Source organism: Asterias amurensis, chromosome 3, assembly GCF_032118995.1.
Source record: "Asterias amurensis chromosome 3, ASM3211899v1".
Taxonomy (NCBI): Eukaryota; Metazoa; Echinodermata; class Asteroidea; order Forcipulatida; family Asteriidae; genus Asterias; species Asterias amurensis.
Window position 1 is genome coordinate 21,450,918 of NC_092650.1, and position 17,017 is coordinate 21,467,934.

Genomic DNA, 17,017 nt, shown 5'->3' on the forward strand with positions numbered 1-17,017 from the left:
AAGAGTTTATGTCAGCAGTTCCAACTGATTGAAGTCTGCTTTGCAACAATTGGCAAGGGCAACTTAGTACAAACTTCATATAATTATAATTATAATTTGGGGGGCTAATCATCCTTACTCACAGCTAAGAGCTGAATTGCGAAGGACACGGCTATAACGTGTTCGAGAAGCAAGCATGCAAGGGCGGCTTTGGCTGCCAGCCACATCAACCCATTATGACCACGGAGCACAGCCAAGATTGGAAGTGTTTGATTTTTCCCGAGGGAGGAAAACCGGATGTTCTGGAAAACCCTCATGGCACAGCAGAGAAACGCCGACAACTCAACTCACATATGGCCCTGGTTGGGAATCAAACCGGGGTCACCTTGGTGAGAGGCGAGCGCTTTACGCACACGCCAACCATGCCACCCGAATAAATGGCAGATGCCTTTGACTCGGCACAACATGTGTTCCAAATATTGACCACCTAGGCCTACGATGTATTCCTCACATAGGACGCGGCCTTTGTGGGCAGGTCCTTTATGTATTAATCCCAGCTGTTTTACTCTAGCAAACTTTTCAAGTGATGAAAGGATTGTATAAACAGATAGGGGGAGCATGACGACTTACGTGAAGTCCAATGTTCAAGAAGAGCCCACCAGCCATTCCCCTTTCTCCCGTCTCTGTTGCCTCCGTGCCTCCCATCTCAACGATGCAGAGGGATTCCGAGGGAGCTGGTAATGCTTGCATACTCAATGGCTGTAAGCAATCCTGTAACAAGAGTTAAGGTAAACACGGTCAGGCATTGAAGGGGCATAGCAAATATTTTAATCTGGTAAGGGGTACTTACCAAGAAAATCAAGAATAAGTTTAACCAGTTGATGAGGAACGTCCATATTCAATAACTTACGGGTGAGGAGATGTGGTTGCATTGTGTTGAACGCAGGAGAGAAATCATAATACATTATCCGAGCAGAGTTACCATTTCTATAACCCTCTAAGTGAGAATACAGAATGAGTGTATCAAGAAATAATAGAAACTTACCGATTGGTCAAGTGATATGATTCTGACCGTGTCGTCAGCGAGACCAACAGCCAAGAATCGTGCTCTCTGTTCCCCTGATGGCACAGTGGCTAAACTCATGCATTTGACATCGGCTGACATCTCCTTCCGCTCGGTGTACTCATTCAACTGTCCTGTCTGATGATCAATAATAATTAAAAATGAGATTAGGGTCGAAACACTTAAGTTGCGTGCCAATACATGCAAATTACAGTCAGTACAAAAAAATATATATAAAATAAAAAACGCGGGAAAGTGCAGAAACAAACAAAAAAACAACAACAAATTCACAAAAATTACCACGATAAAACCATTTAAAAGTAAAGGGTTTCGAGTCGCCCACCGCTGTTTTCACTTACATTTGGTGACCTGCCATGTCACATCACATGTACAACTGATTTCATTCCCCCTTTTTTGCTTTGCAGAAAAGACAGTTTTGCTGCTTTAATGCAAGTGGTTCTATGAAATTAGGTCAAAATCAACAGAAAAACAACTAAATAAGTAAAACAAAGTCTTACTGGGTCCATCTCAAAGTACACCAGCTCTCCTCCTGTCAGAGCAATCACAACCTGCGGAAAAGAAGAGAGTAACAATAAATAATTTAGACAACCTTTTAAACTTCAACTTCTACTGAGGTTTCTATTGATTTTCAGTGGAATCCATTCAGAATGGGGACGATAACAATTGATAATTAGAAAATCTTTTAAGATTCAAACTTCTGTCGAAACAGTAATTAGGTATAAACACTGATATCCAGAAACAATGGAGACACTGCAGACATAATCGTTAATTCCAAGCCTGTACATGACTGGTGGTCATGAGCAGAAAGACCCCTTGTATATGAAGTCAAACACACCAAACAGCGCCCTCACTGAGTGCTCAATGTTCGGTTATTTCCTCTTACCTGACGTTGATTGACAGCACACTTGACGATGCTTTTCTTGCCGGGTGTTTTCCATTCGTTGACACGTTTATCAGCTCTGATGTGACGAATACCCTCTGGATAAATCTAGGCACAATCAACAACAAAAACAGATGTACAATAAATATAGCATTGCGGTCAAATGAAAACATTTAGTCACAGGTAATAATGTTCATGTGATAGGAGTGTCATTATTACGAGTGATTATTAATGTCATACTAAGTCTGGGTCATAGCTACAATGCAAGATTCATATGCTGGTTGACATTTTGATAACGTTATCCTCATGCAGCATGTCATGGACAAGTGGTCTTGAGCATCAAACTCATGTTCCGATGGTCAAGTCATCAGAGTGTGGGTTCAAATCCCGATCATGACACTTGTGTTCTTGGGTGAGACACATAACTAACATTGCTTCTTATCACCCAGATGGGCATCTTCTGATGTGATGATAAGCAAATTTTCGCCAATTTGGCAGACAGTACTGCATTCTCCTTAAAAGACAATCAGAGCATACTGATTAAAATACCAAATTGTCAACCACCTGTTCTCTTCAGAACCAACACTACTCAAGAGATTTACACAGTAGTAGCAGTATGGCCATTGCCCCACATGGCCATTCATCACCGAATTCCTCTCTGGAAGTAGCTGCCTGCTCTGATTTGCACAAGGTTAATTATACTCCCCACCACGCAAACTTTCAAATCCTACTTACTCAAGATGAGTTGAGTTGTTTTTTAGGAATGCTTAAGGCACAATGAATGGCTATTATTATTATTATAAAAAAAAGGTAATTACCTGTAGGAGTGAATCGTCCCCAATCAGCGATGAGGACAGAGTGGGCGTGGTACCCAAGAACCCGGAGTCAGTCACCTCCTCAACCGTCTCTCCGATGGACAAGACCAGCGTAGCGTTGACGAAGGAAACGATGATGTACGCATCAAACTCATCTATATGGCAACAACAAATAAAAATAAAAACACGAGAAACAAAAGAGAAACAAATTAAGCATTGGTGAACATCAAACAAGTAACACTTGCTGTCATTAACATCCACTGAGTTTTCAAGCCTGGCGATGGACGTTTTGCAAACTCGTATACAACCAGTTTTTAATTTTATAACAGCAAGGAAAAGTGCAGATAATTATAATCTGTTTTGTTCCAACGTCGGCACATGACAGATTTGAAATGTCAGATAATGTTATTAACAGCAAAACAACAAAAAGCAAACAATGAAAAAAATTTGTCGTTTTCTCATGTGGTTTCAGGTGAGATTTCCTCGTGTCCTGGAGGGTTGTATCTTGGGGGAGTCTTATCAATTCCATTCCGGTGATGTGTTCAACTATCGTCAACAACATCTTCAAGACCATCCTCTGGTAGATAAACTAAATAAGATGAGTTGTCCGAGATGGAAATCAAGACGAGAAGAACACTGAGTAAGCCATCCTCAACAAGATCCATGAAAGGCTGGGTATCATCTCTTCCAAGATGTAAAGACCATCAAGACACACACACACGTCCAAACAGTTCAGCAGATTTAAAAGAAAAGACATTTGGTCTTGCAAACATTTATTTTGGTCGGTAAAATTTATGAGCTATTAGAATTGTAGTCCATCGGAGCTTTTCTTGAAAAGTCAAGCCCTGATCATCATAACAATACTTCCTATTGAACGTGTACAGCAGCAATCAAGTCCAGGATTTAGAAGAAAAGATGATCAACAAATCGCATTCTTTACAGTAGATGTTCACTTTTTCTGACACGTGATTCCGTTGTAATCCATCCTTCCCTATCTTGTTATCTAGCCACAAAGTACATTTTTAGGAATCCTGTTGCATCAATGTAGTGCGATCGACGGTAACGTTGTTTCACTTGGCTTATTTCGTCACGTCAGTATACAAATATTGCAACTCACACGTAAAAAATAATCTGTGCACAAACGTTATATCTCCGAGCTTACTTGTTCTGTGTGAGGAAGCGAAATATGACAAGTTAAAACTTGCGTTCACTGTAAAAGCAATTTTAGGACGTTGGCTGCACTGACACTGTTGGTAATCAATTGACTAGCCGGAACATTCTGTCTTCTTCATTCTAAGCAAACATCATTCCCACAACAATCACAACGAACTTAACAGTTTGTTTTAATGCCTTTCCAACCACAACAACGCTTCACAAGGATCCCCTAGACGAATCAACCTGGTTTAACTATCCTCTCCACTCAACAACAGATACCAAAACCAAGACCAAATATAGTGACGATGAGGAGATTTAAGAAATTTGAAGAAAAGGTTACTATGCAGCCACCAAGAGCGTTAGATGACCTGTGACCTAGCTGGGAAGATAAGTCTTGAGAGGGTTATTAGTGTTTTTTATATTTTTTTTATATAATTATTATTCAACCTTTTAAAAATGTAACATCTGTTAAAACTCATTCCATTACATCATTTACTCCATTTACATGAGGCCAGGCCTAAGTAAAAATTACAAAAAATCAGTTAGTGCCCCTGACCTATAACCAAAAGTTGAAAAAATAATTGAGCAGGTTAACTTCCTTCTTCCTCGTCTTTTCAAAACTACAGCCATCTTTAAAAAATTAAACAACAAAAACATACCCAAAATAACATGTGCACCAAGAAATTAAAATCAAACGAATAACTTTTCACTTTTGATTATGATGATTGGTCGTGGTTAAATAAATCTGCACTAACTAATTTTTTGCATTTTTTTTTTAAGCCTTGGAAAAAAAAGGGAAAAAAAAACCAATGTGCGGACTAGCCTGAAATTTGAATATTTAAGAAAAATCACTTTTCGCTTTCAATGATGACAATTAGTCGCAGTGAAATACATTAAAAACTTCCTTTGCAGTCTAAAACAATATTGAAACAGTTGACGTTTGACTGTTCGGGTCATCATTCACATCTAAAACATTTCAAGAACATATTTTTATTTGCGAGAGTCAGTGCCTACCAAAAAAAAATTCTGGAAATCCACCTACACTTTACACAATCAATTTAAAATACTAATCACTGAATAACAATACATCGTAAAAGTTGTTGACAAGTATAACCATGCGAGCGGACTGTCAGTAAAAACCAAACTTAATTCACAGGTGGAGAATACAAACCCATTTGAGGTTGCCTTTGCCAGTCAAGGACACTTAGAGTTTAACCTGTAAAAGAAGAGAGAGGCCTGGTGTTGGTATGGTGACCATACACCGGCTGGTTAAAGTATATTTTGAACAAAGATTTCTCAACTTGGTGACAAGTTTTACTTAAAGGCAGTGGACACTATTGGTAATTACTCAAACTAATTATTAGTACAAAACCTTTCTAGCTTACAAGTAATGGGGAGAGGTTGATAGTATACAAGATTGTGAGAAACGGCTTCCGCTGAAGTGATGTAGTTTTCAAGAAAGAAGTAATTTTCCACAAATTTGATTTTGAGACCTCAGATTTAGAGTTTGAGGTCTCGAAATCAAGCATCTGAAAGCACACAACTTCGTGTGACAAGGGTGTTTTTTCTTTCATTCATATCTCGCAACTTTGGCGACTAATTGAGTTCAAATTTTCAAAGGTTTGTTATTTTACGCATATGTTGAGATAGAACAAGTGAGAAGACTGGTCTTTGACAATTACCAATAGTGTCCAGTGTCTTTAACAAATAACGAAGCAGAGACTGAGTTCTGCTTTGGTTTGGATGACCATTTAGTGACTGGCATTTGCTGGCCAACAGGAAATGTGTTGCTAAACAATGAAGTTTATCAAAATAAAGTCACGACTTTTAGACAAACTAATAATCGTGTAGTCAAACCAAAGTACAGTACAAAATGTGTACAAATTACTTTTCAAAGCATTTGGCTAAATATCTGGCTAAATAAATCTACTTTTAAGTTAAAACATAATCAACATTTCTTTTTTAAACGAGGCATCTTGACAGTCTACCAAACCCACAGCAACAGTGCACAATCTCTGGATCATTATATCTAACGTTTAATACACTACTTGGTACCAGTTGTTGTGTAGTACCAGTTCATCTCAACTGTCAAAAGAATACAATACCCTATTGTTACGCAAATAACAGTTGACATGAACTGCATAAACAGTTCAAACAGGTACCAACGATTTTAAGTAACAATATATCCTACATAAATATTACATAAATAGTCAATACAATCCATAGAATCTTTAATTTGAGGTAACACCAAGAAAAACTTATCTCTGGTAAAAATTCCATGAGGCTTTGAAAAGAACATGTGTTGCAGAAGTTTTCTCTAAAGATATTATCCTCTTAAAAAAGTTCAGTGCCAAAATTTCAAAATGTGAACCAGCTTTATAACTTTGTTGGGTGCCAAAGTTCAAATGCGCGTGAGACTTGCACAATCTATTGTAAAAAAACAGACAACAACTTTCTTACAGCCAAAACAAAAGAGGCAACATTTTATTGCAAAATATTGGTAAAGTAAGGCATACCTTGTCAGAAAAAAAAGAAGCAGGTGGTTTACTTTCTTAGTTTGTTTTGCAAAATATCTTGTGCAAAACATGTATTACTCGATCCTATACAAAATTTTCTCAGATACCTTATATTGGATCCTCGCCAAATTAGAACCACAAAACAAACATACACCAAGTCCTCCAATTTTGGCTTGTGAAATGCTAATAATATTATTGTTCTTTAAAATCCTATAATCAAAATCATTGTCTGTACGCACAACAAAACATTTTAAGCTTGCCCTAAATGTAAGTATGAGTTGTAGTATACATATTGTCCATACGGTATCGGGAGGAATGCAAAATTAAACAGGCAGTATTAAACTCAAGGTAAGCCCCAAGGCTTTTTCAGGTTTTCCAGGGGCTTTTTAGCGTTAACTTTGAGCCCTCGAATTACCGCTGGTTTCCTTCTGCATTTCTCCCACAAATATTTTTTAAATACTGTGTTATTGAAGACAATGCACAAGTACTGCGTAAAAGAACTAAAAATAAACACAGTAAGTAATCTTCAAACCAAATTTTAAATGATTATAATAAATAAAATGTGATAAAACATAAATAAATAGAGACAAACGGGAGAATATATTGAGAGGATTTCTTACCGTCGCTGAGTTTCTTGACAGTCCAGACAGCGTTGGGATTACCTGGCAGCTCAGACACAGCCATTTCTGACACCTGGATTTCAAACGTCATCAAGGAATTAGTATCAAACAACAATGAACAAGATTTGATAACAGTTGGGTTTGAAGATGTTATCATTGCCAGGGTTCTCTCGAGGAGTTTTAAAAACTGGGGCGTTATGCACGAAATGTTTTTTATGCTTAGCCGAATTGAAACAAGGTCTTTGGAATGTTGTTCATCTTGGTTTTGAAAGCCCTCCTTTGCAATCTGGAGCATTCTTATTGGTTATCTCTGGATTTCAAAACAATCGTCATCAATGAGTCAATATAAAACAAAAATGAACAAGAGTTCGCCGTAGGATTTTTTTTTATAAACGGTGGACCTAAGGTTAAGGATTTTTGGCCGAAGCCAGTAAAATGAAACAAGGTCTTCAGACTTTTTTCTACTTGGTGTTTATCTTGGTTTTAAAGTCCTAATGTGCCATCTGGAGCATTCTCCCTTGATTTTTTTTTAATGCAATTTTTTATAAGTTTTTTTAGGCTGTAACGGCTGAAATTTGCATGAATCAGCACGCAATTCACAGGGCAATTCTCATAAACAGATCCAGTGCAAGTCAAACTTGGATCAGATTATTGAGTGAAGAAAAGTATTCGGTTATAATCAGCGACATTCATACGAAGCGCGAATAGGTAATCATCATCTCCAAAGATTGACTGCACTTGAAGTAGGGATGAAACTGGTTATCAGCTAAAATCCATAAAGATAACAATGTTGCCACTGGAAATTGGCAAAGCAATAAATTTGCTTTGCAGTATTTTCTGCTTAACAGCTTTATGAAATTGGGCCCTGGTTGTATACTTACTTGGATGAGTTCAGTGACCTTTGGTAAGTTAAGGGTTAACTATTCATGACCTCTCACATCTAGACCATAGATTGATTCCAGTGACCTATACGCCTCTCTCAATATTTATGCATGAGGTACGTCACAATGCTCACTCAAAACAAGGCGATGGGCGCAGCCACTGCAAGTGATGAGGTGCGCCCATAGCCTCATTTTGGGTAAGAATTATGACTTCATGCATAAAAACTAAGAGAGGCGTATGGTAAGTAAAGGGGTTAACTATTAATGACCTCTCACCTCTAGACCATGGCGAAGAACTCGAAGGGACGATCGGGGTCCTCTTCCTGATGCAACGTACAACTGCGGTGTATCTTCATTCGCTAAATCAGCAATCTGCTCATCAGGAAGGCCAGGCATAATGGAACAAAAGATAAAATATTAAAACAAAAATGTAAAACCTGTTTATTATCAATACATATTTGGTTTGCAGTAACACCATGTGTGTATCTCCTTGCCAGGTAGAGTTTGTTGTTAGAGAACTGTCTTTCTTTATTCTACGACCGCGGAGTAGATTTATCGGATGTTCAGGATACTTCTCAGTTCTGAAAAGAACTATCCTGACTTTTAACTACTACCCGGGCAGTGTTTATTATCTCCTTAGACAGTTTATGAGTGGAAAGGTGATTTGAACGAATCTCGTTTAACAAGATTCCATTAACAAGATTCTAGTGCAAGTCAATCTTGGATCAGATTATTGAGTGAAGAAAAGTATTCGGTTATAATCAGCGACATTCATACGAAGCGCGAATAGGTAATCATCATCTCCAAAGATTGAATGCACTGTAAGTAGGGAACGATGTGGGCACTAACTGCGCAGAGAAAAACCTTTCAATGCAAACCTTCACAATGGCAGGACTTGGATTCAAATGCCAGGTAACCACTCTAGTAGTATGCCTGCGGATTAACTTTGTTCTTTTTTTATGTAGGTGAAAAACCTAAATAATAATATTCTTCATCTCGATTCAACTATGATATCTATTAAAAACTTAAAATAAAGCAGTTGAAGTTTCACCATGATTCAGGCATGATATTGGAAAAAGTCGGCATATTTTGTTGAGTAGATGGGCTGGCCTAACTTGACAAATGGTGTAGACTTTTTAAACCTGATTAATAAAAAAAATTCAGATTTATCCAAGGCAAAACTGTCTGAAAACGGTCTTAAGTAGGAAGAAAATCACAAGTACCGGTACTCTTACCTGGCAGTTCATGATTGGAGATAAGCTTTCCATCTGATCAATCTCCACCAGATTCTTGAGGGAGCGAGGAGCAAAGAAGAAAGTGTCTCCTTCCTCCAGGGGCATGGCGCTACTGAACTCCGGTTCATCGTCATCATCGCCGAGGTGAGCAATCTGGTAGAGGTAGCTGCAAGGCGACAAGAGAAAGGGAGAATAAGATTTCTAGAATGGAAAGGTCATGGGTTAGAATCCAACCCGAGTAAAATGCCTCTGATTTTGTTTCCACAGAACTGTGCCAAGCTCACCATTTTGGTGGTCAATAGGTTTACATGTAAACGCTGTGTCGCCTAAATTGGCACTTCACTGAATAACGCAGTGGCATTGCCCACCAAAATGGCACATCCAAGATTATTCTGATGATGACGTCAGGTGATTTGGTCAATACACTGCTTACAGACATTTGAAATAAGGCCTGGTAAAGACGTATTTTGCTTCAGTGCAGTTCAATCTTGGATCAGAACATTAAGTGAAGAAAGTAATTTGAGTATAATCAATGGCTTTTCATACGAAGCGCGAATGGTGTGTCATCATTTCCAAAGATTAACTGCACTTCATTGTCATTAGAGGTACAAGAAATGCTCCAGTAGAAATTTACAATTTCCCCTATTGGGTGCCCTTTACCAAGGAGAAAATGCCTTGGAGCCCTTTTCTTTGGTGCCCTTGCCGTTTCAAAAACGAAGCATACAGGCCTGCCCTTACCAAATAATTTAATACAGGACACTCCTTGGGGTAATTACTAAAATAACGACAATATTTAAACAAATCTGAACTCACTGGTTCCCGAATTCAGCAGCCAAGAACAGGAAGCCAGTTTTAAGGACGTTCATGCTGGTGGCGATGGGGACCGTGTCAAAGTACTTCATACGGACTTCGGTGACCATGTCCTCGTCTGTCTCAAGGGTTATCTTGAAGATGTCTCCCTGCTCCGTCTGAGCCAGGAAGAAGAACATCGACTGTAGAGAAAGAGATTGAAAGGTTTGTGGTATTTCATTGATTATAAGTATAATAAAACCTAGTAGGCATTATAAAACTAGTAGGCATTATAAAACTTTCCTATACATTTGAATTGAGTTACTAATACTTCTTCAACTTTCTAAAGAAAGAAAAAACTAAAATCGATACCAGTCAATGCAGTTCAACTTAAGATCAGATAATTATGTGAAGAAAATTATTTGAGTATAATCAATGGCTTTTCATACGAAGCGCGAATAATTTATCATCATTTCAAAAGCTTGACTGCATGTGACTAGATCGTCTGATTGACAGTACATCATTTGTTCATGGTCGGATTTGAATTTCCCATAATTTATTTAACTTGCTTGAGCAACAATACCAACTTCTGAAATTAATTACGAGTACCCTTGTTGTCTTTCTTTTGTAAACACATGGTTTCAATATGGACAACAAAATCTCCACACGAAAACAATTACTAAAAATTCTGTGGCAGGGTGAGAACGTAACTTTATTTAAAAATACTGACATGAGACACGATTGGTAATCTATGTTTTCTTCCTTGTAGCCCTTAACCTAGAGTGGCTTTTAGCCTTGTTTTGGGCGACTTGCATAAAATAAAAAATAAAAATTTAAAATCGGGTTTTTCCCCATGCACAAGCTACTGTATCCGGCCGATACGAACCAAGTTTATACAAGCAAATTTATTTGTTTCCATACCTTTGTTTTATGAGTTGCACTGCAAACGAAGATCATCCCTCTCTCTGGATCGTCAAGATCATTCTGTTTCAGGTAGGAAAACAATTAAATAAAAACAGATAAGGAAAACTATTCAAGAAATGGTTTAGAAATGTCATTGGATGATTCACAAGTAAAAGGTCAATAGCGTACAAGTAGAAAAGAAAAAAAATATGTACAATACAGCTTTCTCCTGAAGACAATCGGCGCATATTGATCAAAATGCCAAGTTGTTACACCACAGGTTCTTTTCAGAATAATCACAACTCAATGTTAGAGTTTTCCTGTAAAATTTTGTAGAAAATATTCAAGCTTGCCCTGGTCTCAAGTTTTATTCCTTTTTTTTGCATTCAGAATGTCTTTGTTTTAAAAAATATATTTGGAGAATGCATGCAGTTCAACCTAGGATCAGATTATTGAGTGAAGAAAAGTATTCGGTTATAATCAGCGACATTCATACGAAGCGCGAATAGGTAATCATCATCTCCAAAGATTGACTGCACTTGATATTAATGCGTTTGAACGATCCCTCTGCTCAACCAGTCTGCCCCACTGAGAGGCATTGTACTTACCCTTCGTCTGGGGATAGGCATTCTGATGTCCGGTTGGTCACCCAGATTCTTGTAGGTGATATAATTCTCAGAGCATATCAGCACACCACTAGGACCATCACTGCCTCCAGGAACTGAATAATAATAATAATAATAATAACAATTTAGGAGGCTAATCATCCTTATTCACAGCTGAGAAGCCGAATTGTGAAGGATGCAGCTACAACTCATTTGAGCTGCGGATGCAGCTACAACTCATTTGAGCTGCAGGCATGCAGGGGCACCTTCGGCAGCCAGCCACATTTACCGATATACGACCACGGAGCACAGCCAGAGATCAAAAGCATTTTATTTATTTTTTTTCAAGAGGAAGAGGAAAACTGGAATACCCGATAACCAACACACAACTCTACTAACATATGACCTTCGAACGAAGACCACAGTGGCGAGATGCAAGCACTTTACGCACAAGCCAGCCATGCCACCCCAATAATTGAATAGAACATAAAAAATAACAGATAGAGGCTTCAGATAAAAGGAAGATTTCCAGAAGGGAGATTTCCAACCTGTGTGAGTTTGGATCAGTACTTTAAGAATGTTAATCACGATAATCAGCTGAAACACGGATTAAAGTACAATCATCATTTCCAAACTGATGAGAGTTTCTGAACCAATAATTGACGTCAGCCCATCACCATGGTAAAAATAAACAGATAACATATTATTAACATTCTTCCAGGTCATTTTCGGCAAATAAAAGCGGTCAATTTAAACAGCGTGTTACTCAGGCATGATATTTGACCCTTGATAAAAAGGAGAAACATTTTCTTGAGTACAAGTGCTGACCTACATGTACACATGGAATAGGCTTTTAAAGGGAAGGTACACGTTTGGTAATTACTCAAAACAAATATTAACTTAAAAACTGACTTGGTAACTAGCATTGGAGAGCTGATCATAGCATAAAACATTGTGGGAAACGACTCTCTCTGAAGTAACGTAGTTTTTGAGAAAGAGGTGATTGCTCACTAAAATAATAAAAAGACTTCTAGCTAGAAGTCTTTTATTCCTTTCTGAAAGCACACAAATTCGTCCAACAAGGGTGTTTTTCTTTCATCATTTTCTCCCAACTCCAATGACCAATTGAGTTCAAATTTTCACATGTTTCTTATTTTATGCTTCTAAATGTTGAGATACAATAAGTGAGAACACTGGTCTTTAACAATTACCAACAGTGTACCTTCCCTTTAAAGACTGTTTAGGCTATTTATTCAAAAATTTTCCATGGGGGAAACAGTTCTGAAATCAGAAGAATATCATGCCAGGTGGCGATTTCTAAAAGAGCTAAGAATAATATTAGGTGCTAATCAATCTTTACATGTGATGACACAAAACAAATCACTATGGCAATTGTTTTATTTTTTTAAATTTTTATTTATGCAAGTCGCCAAAAACACAAGGCCTGAAGGCCACTTCAAGGTGTGGGCTACAATTTTTTCAGAGGCCGTTGCCACCTACTCCTAGGGCTGAAACAGGGTTACCCCTTTTACAGTCCATACGGATGTAGGCTTTGGTATCATCAATCCGAAGCCTGGTGTTTTGTAATAGAGCCCTGGTTATTCATGCTGGTCCTCTACTTTGGAATAATCTGCCTCTTAATATCCGTAACATCTATTCATAAGTTCAAAGAGGCCCTCAAAACACACTTTTTCACAGCTGCTTTTTATTAATTTTGGAGTTTCTTCCTTGCGCCATGAGCATCACTTGTGGTGGATACCGGCGCACTTAAAGTGTTCTTATTATTGTTATTAAATAATGTGAAATTGAAAGCCAAATGATACTAACCAGCAATGAGGAAATTGCCATGTTCCTCGAGTGCTTCACTGTACTTCCTGACAACGTGGTTAAGCCCCAGGTCTAGCTCGTAGTATGTCAGCATCTGCTGGGTGGCTGCCGCTGCTTCACCGGTTGGATCCGAATCGCCCTCCTGAGTTATCAAGTGTTAACAAAAATGCACAATAGGGTCAGATTGCAGGGAGTTATGCCACCTGGATAACAGCAGAAAATTGAGGAGGTCTTCAGTTGTTCCAGTCGTATTAAACCGTCTGTCATAAGACAGTCCCCCAAAAAATGGCACATAAACTGACTTAAAGTGGTTAAAACCCTAACCCCTTGAAGATTATAGCTGGACACTAGCCTAATACCCAACATAATCCAACAGCATAGGGTAAGGATTTTGGAGAATACATGATAGTAAGGGTTAAGGAAAGTGTTGCTTTTTAAAGTGCAGTTGTTTGGATCAGAAAAAAATAGTGAAGAAAATATCTTGTTAAAATCACAGAACATTCATACGAAGCGCGAATAGTTTTTCATCATTTCCAAAGATGTGCTGCACTGGTAAAATTACTGGGCATGAAATCAATAATCTCAACCTCTTCCCTCTCACTTCCTCCACCCTCCTCTATAGCTTCCTAGAGTCTTTGATATGTGCTCTATAACCATCCCAGGGGCTAGAGTCATTGTTAACAAAACAGTCGGAAACTATAGGACCCAAACTTAGGAGGTTTTAGGAGGCATACGTTGAAATTATGACATTTCCGCTTTTTGGTAAACCCTGTGGTTTAAGTTCACAGACTTTTTTTAGGAACAGCGTTCTAGGAACTAGAAAAGTAGAATAAAGAGCAAGATTTCTTAATACAATGTGGACAAAATAATGCAGGGCTCGAATTTGGGGAAAAAATCCACAAGACAGCAGGGCTTGTTGCTCAGAATTTTTACTGGACCGGAAGATTTTTTACAAGACCAAAATTTTATTAGGAAAAAAAAAAAGTTAACACGATAGAACAGCAGGCCTTTTTCATCCCTTAGGAGGCATTTTTGTTGCTGTGAAACCCAATCAATAAAGTTCCACATACCTACTTCCTGTCATTCTCGCCGCCTCAAAAAAAAAATTCCGATTTGACAGGCAAATCACCAACAAAACACTGCAACGTGCAGCATTCATAAAAAGATCGTCATAAAAAGATTGACCAAAAATTTGACAGCAGTAGCCAGAAGCAAAGATCGTATAGCGCCGCGTAGCGGCGCTGTACGATCTTTGGTCAGAAGCTCATCACTGTTGGTAGCCATACCTAGCAAGACGTTTGGCAACAAGACGTTACTTTTAATCCATGCAACACAGGGATGTGTGGTATTGCAACCAGACCTTCTTAATGCAAATTCAACACTCCTTTGTAAGGTATCAGACTTTACACATGGTCAGTGGTAAACAAACATCGCTGTACTAAGGTGTGCCGCCGCGCCGGGTACCAACACATCACTCCCTCGTCCCCGCTCGCTCACTCCCCGGGTGCATAAACATAAATGGTTTGAGACTAGATGTAAAAGGTGTGGGCATGAGTAAACTGAATGGAAAACTTGTATGCAGCCTGATGCGTGTGAAAAAAAGGACGGATTGACGTTCCGCAGGCGTGCTCAGAACACTGATTTGACGACAAGTAAAACAAAACCTTTTATTTTCAATGAGATTGAAATACATTTTTTAATGAAAGATAATATATTTTATATAATTATTTGTAATAGTAACTATATTAGTATGCATAAAAAAAACACAAGACCGCCGGACTTGTTCGGCATAAAGTTTACTGGACCGAAGCTAAAATCTCTGGCCTCGGGCCTGCGGTCCAGCGTGAAATTCGAGCCCTGTAATGGCTGATTTTCTTCACCAAGCTAACCTAAAAAGTCTGATTTCAGATAAAAGTCTGAAAGTCTGATCCCTGCATCTGCACAGCACACAAAGCTTTAAATCTCACTCACCTCATAATCGATCTCCAGACAGGCAAACATGGGATTCTCAAAGCCAACGTCCACGCCCACAATGTGATAACAGAAGGTGCTGGACTTGTGTGCCTCCAGCGGGGACGAGATGGTCAGCCTGGCCTGAGAGTCACGGTTGAGGATGTAGACCAGCTTCTGCTTCTCAATGGCCGCGATCATGACAGCGCGACCCTTGGGGTCAACGGCCATGAGCTGACCGGGTACGATGCGGCGGCAACCGCTCTTCCCAAACGTCTCTTGGTGAACCTTCAATATCAAATGAATATTTTGTTATTGCGGGTGGACATCAGGGCCCAATTTCATGGCTCTGCTAACCATAAGCACAGAATCGGCGCTTACGGAAGCAGGGAATTCTGTGCTTACGGCAAGCGTATGTCACGGGTTAGCGGCGAATTTGGGCTTCTGCGCGTGCATACTTCACGTTACTAGGTATTCTACGCTTACAAGGCTAGCGCAGAAATTCGGCGCTTGCATGTAAGCGGGGAATCGCGATCGTAAGCGCAGAATTCGGCGGTAAGCAGAGCTATGAAATTGGGCCCAGGTGGACTCACAAAAGATGAAAGAAAACATTTATCTGTAAGTAGACATTTGCCATAATCATGGAAACTTGACGAACTTATACTTATGAAAACCCTAAGCGGCTTCGCCTTCTCGAGGCTTTGGCCAAGACTCTCCTGGTTCCTTCAAAATACCGTACTCTGTGGTAACTTATAGCCAAATGTTTGGACTTGGACAAGATTAGGTTCTTAGGTACAATATGTTTGTTTTAGAGAGAGTGGGGAGACCAAAGTAAACCAAACTTGGGTGTCTGGGTTAAATCTTACTTTATTCTACAAAATGTACTTTTGATCTCAAAAGAAATCAATATTTAAAACAAAAGTATTGTGCAGTTTTTTTGGATCAGAAAAAAATTGTGAAGAAAATATTTTGTCAAAATCACAGATTATTCATACGAAGCGCGAATAGTTTTTCATCATTTCCAAAGATATGCTGCACTGGTAAAATTATTGGGTACGAAGTCAAGAATCTCGACCTCTCCACTTGCTGATCGCTACTCTGACCATCCGCACCACACAAAGCTTGAAATCCTAGTCACCTCATAATCGCTGAAGTGCGCAAATGTGTTTCCTTCCAGCGTTAAACCAATGTTTGTGGGACAAAAGTGGTTCCCAAAATGTTTGATTAAGCAAAAACTTACACGATTTATATTGCAATGTGAAAGTTATTTCTTCTTTGAGATTGCCTGGAACTGGTTGCCAGTAACTTGCCTAGTGCAGGCCTGTATGCTTCGTTTTTGAAAGGGTAAGGGCACCAAGGCATTTTCTCTTTGGCAAAGGGCACCCTATGAGGAAATTGTAAATTTCTACTAGAGCATTTCAAGGGCACCAAGGCAATGACAAGGGGCAACGGAGGCAATCGCCTCTGTTGCCTCCGTGAAGTATCAGGCCTGCTAGTGTGACATGCCTCTCGGGGTCATTCAATACTTACCCTGTCAAAAGTGTTCTTGGCCGGGTTGTACTCCAGGATGCAAATACGCCCCGAATCGGTACCAACCACGATATAATCTGCCAAAAACAATAACATTAAAGATAAACAGTGTGAAGGATGACAAAAGGTCATTTGAATCACAGGGATTTCGTCCAGCAATTTGGCATAACAAACAATATAGACTGAACTTATTTTAAGCACACATGATATTTTGGTAACAGTTGATATCTTTTGTGTAGCATTTCGCT

At 39.0% G+C, this 17,017-nt stretch overlaps 1 protein-coding gene across 1 annotated transcript in view; it reads right to left on the reverse strand.

Moving 5' to 3' along the window:
- The window catches only part of LOC139934566 (splicing factor 3B subunit 3-like), a 33,460-nt gene that overhangs the window by 9,821 nt on the left and 6,622 nt on the right, over window positions 1-17,017 (reverse strand). Inside the window, exons 3-16 of the mRNA XM_071928837.1 lie at window positions 16,770-16,846; window positions 15,261-15,527; window positions 13,290-13,431; window positions 11,466-11,578; window positions 10,876-10,938; window positions 9,979-10,157; window positions 9,166-9,331; window positions 8,207-8,302; window positions 7,050-7,122; window positions 2,762-2,913; window positions 1,947-2,051; window positions 1,561-1,611; window positions 1,025-1,180; window positions 610-750 (exon numbers count right to left, since the gene is read on the reverse strand). Coding sequence (XP_071784938.1) covers window positions 610-750; window positions 1,025-1,180; window positions 1,561-1,611; window positions 1,947-2,051; window positions 2,762-2,913; window positions 7,050-7,122; window positions 8,207-8,302; window positions 9,166-9,331; window positions 9,979-10,157; window positions 10,876-10,938; window positions 11,466-11,578; window positions 13,290-13,431; window positions 15,261-15,527; window positions 16,770-16,846 — 1,781 coding nt within the window. The remainder of the gene's footprint in view (window positions 1-609; window positions 751-1,024; window positions 1,181-1,560; window positions 1,612-1,946; window positions 2,052-2,761; window positions 2,914-7,049; window positions 7,123-8,206; window positions 8,303-9,165; window positions 9,332-9,978; window positions 10,158-10,875; window positions 10,939-11,465; window positions 11,579-13,289; window positions 13,432-15,260; window positions 15,528-16,769; window positions 16,847-17,017) is intronic.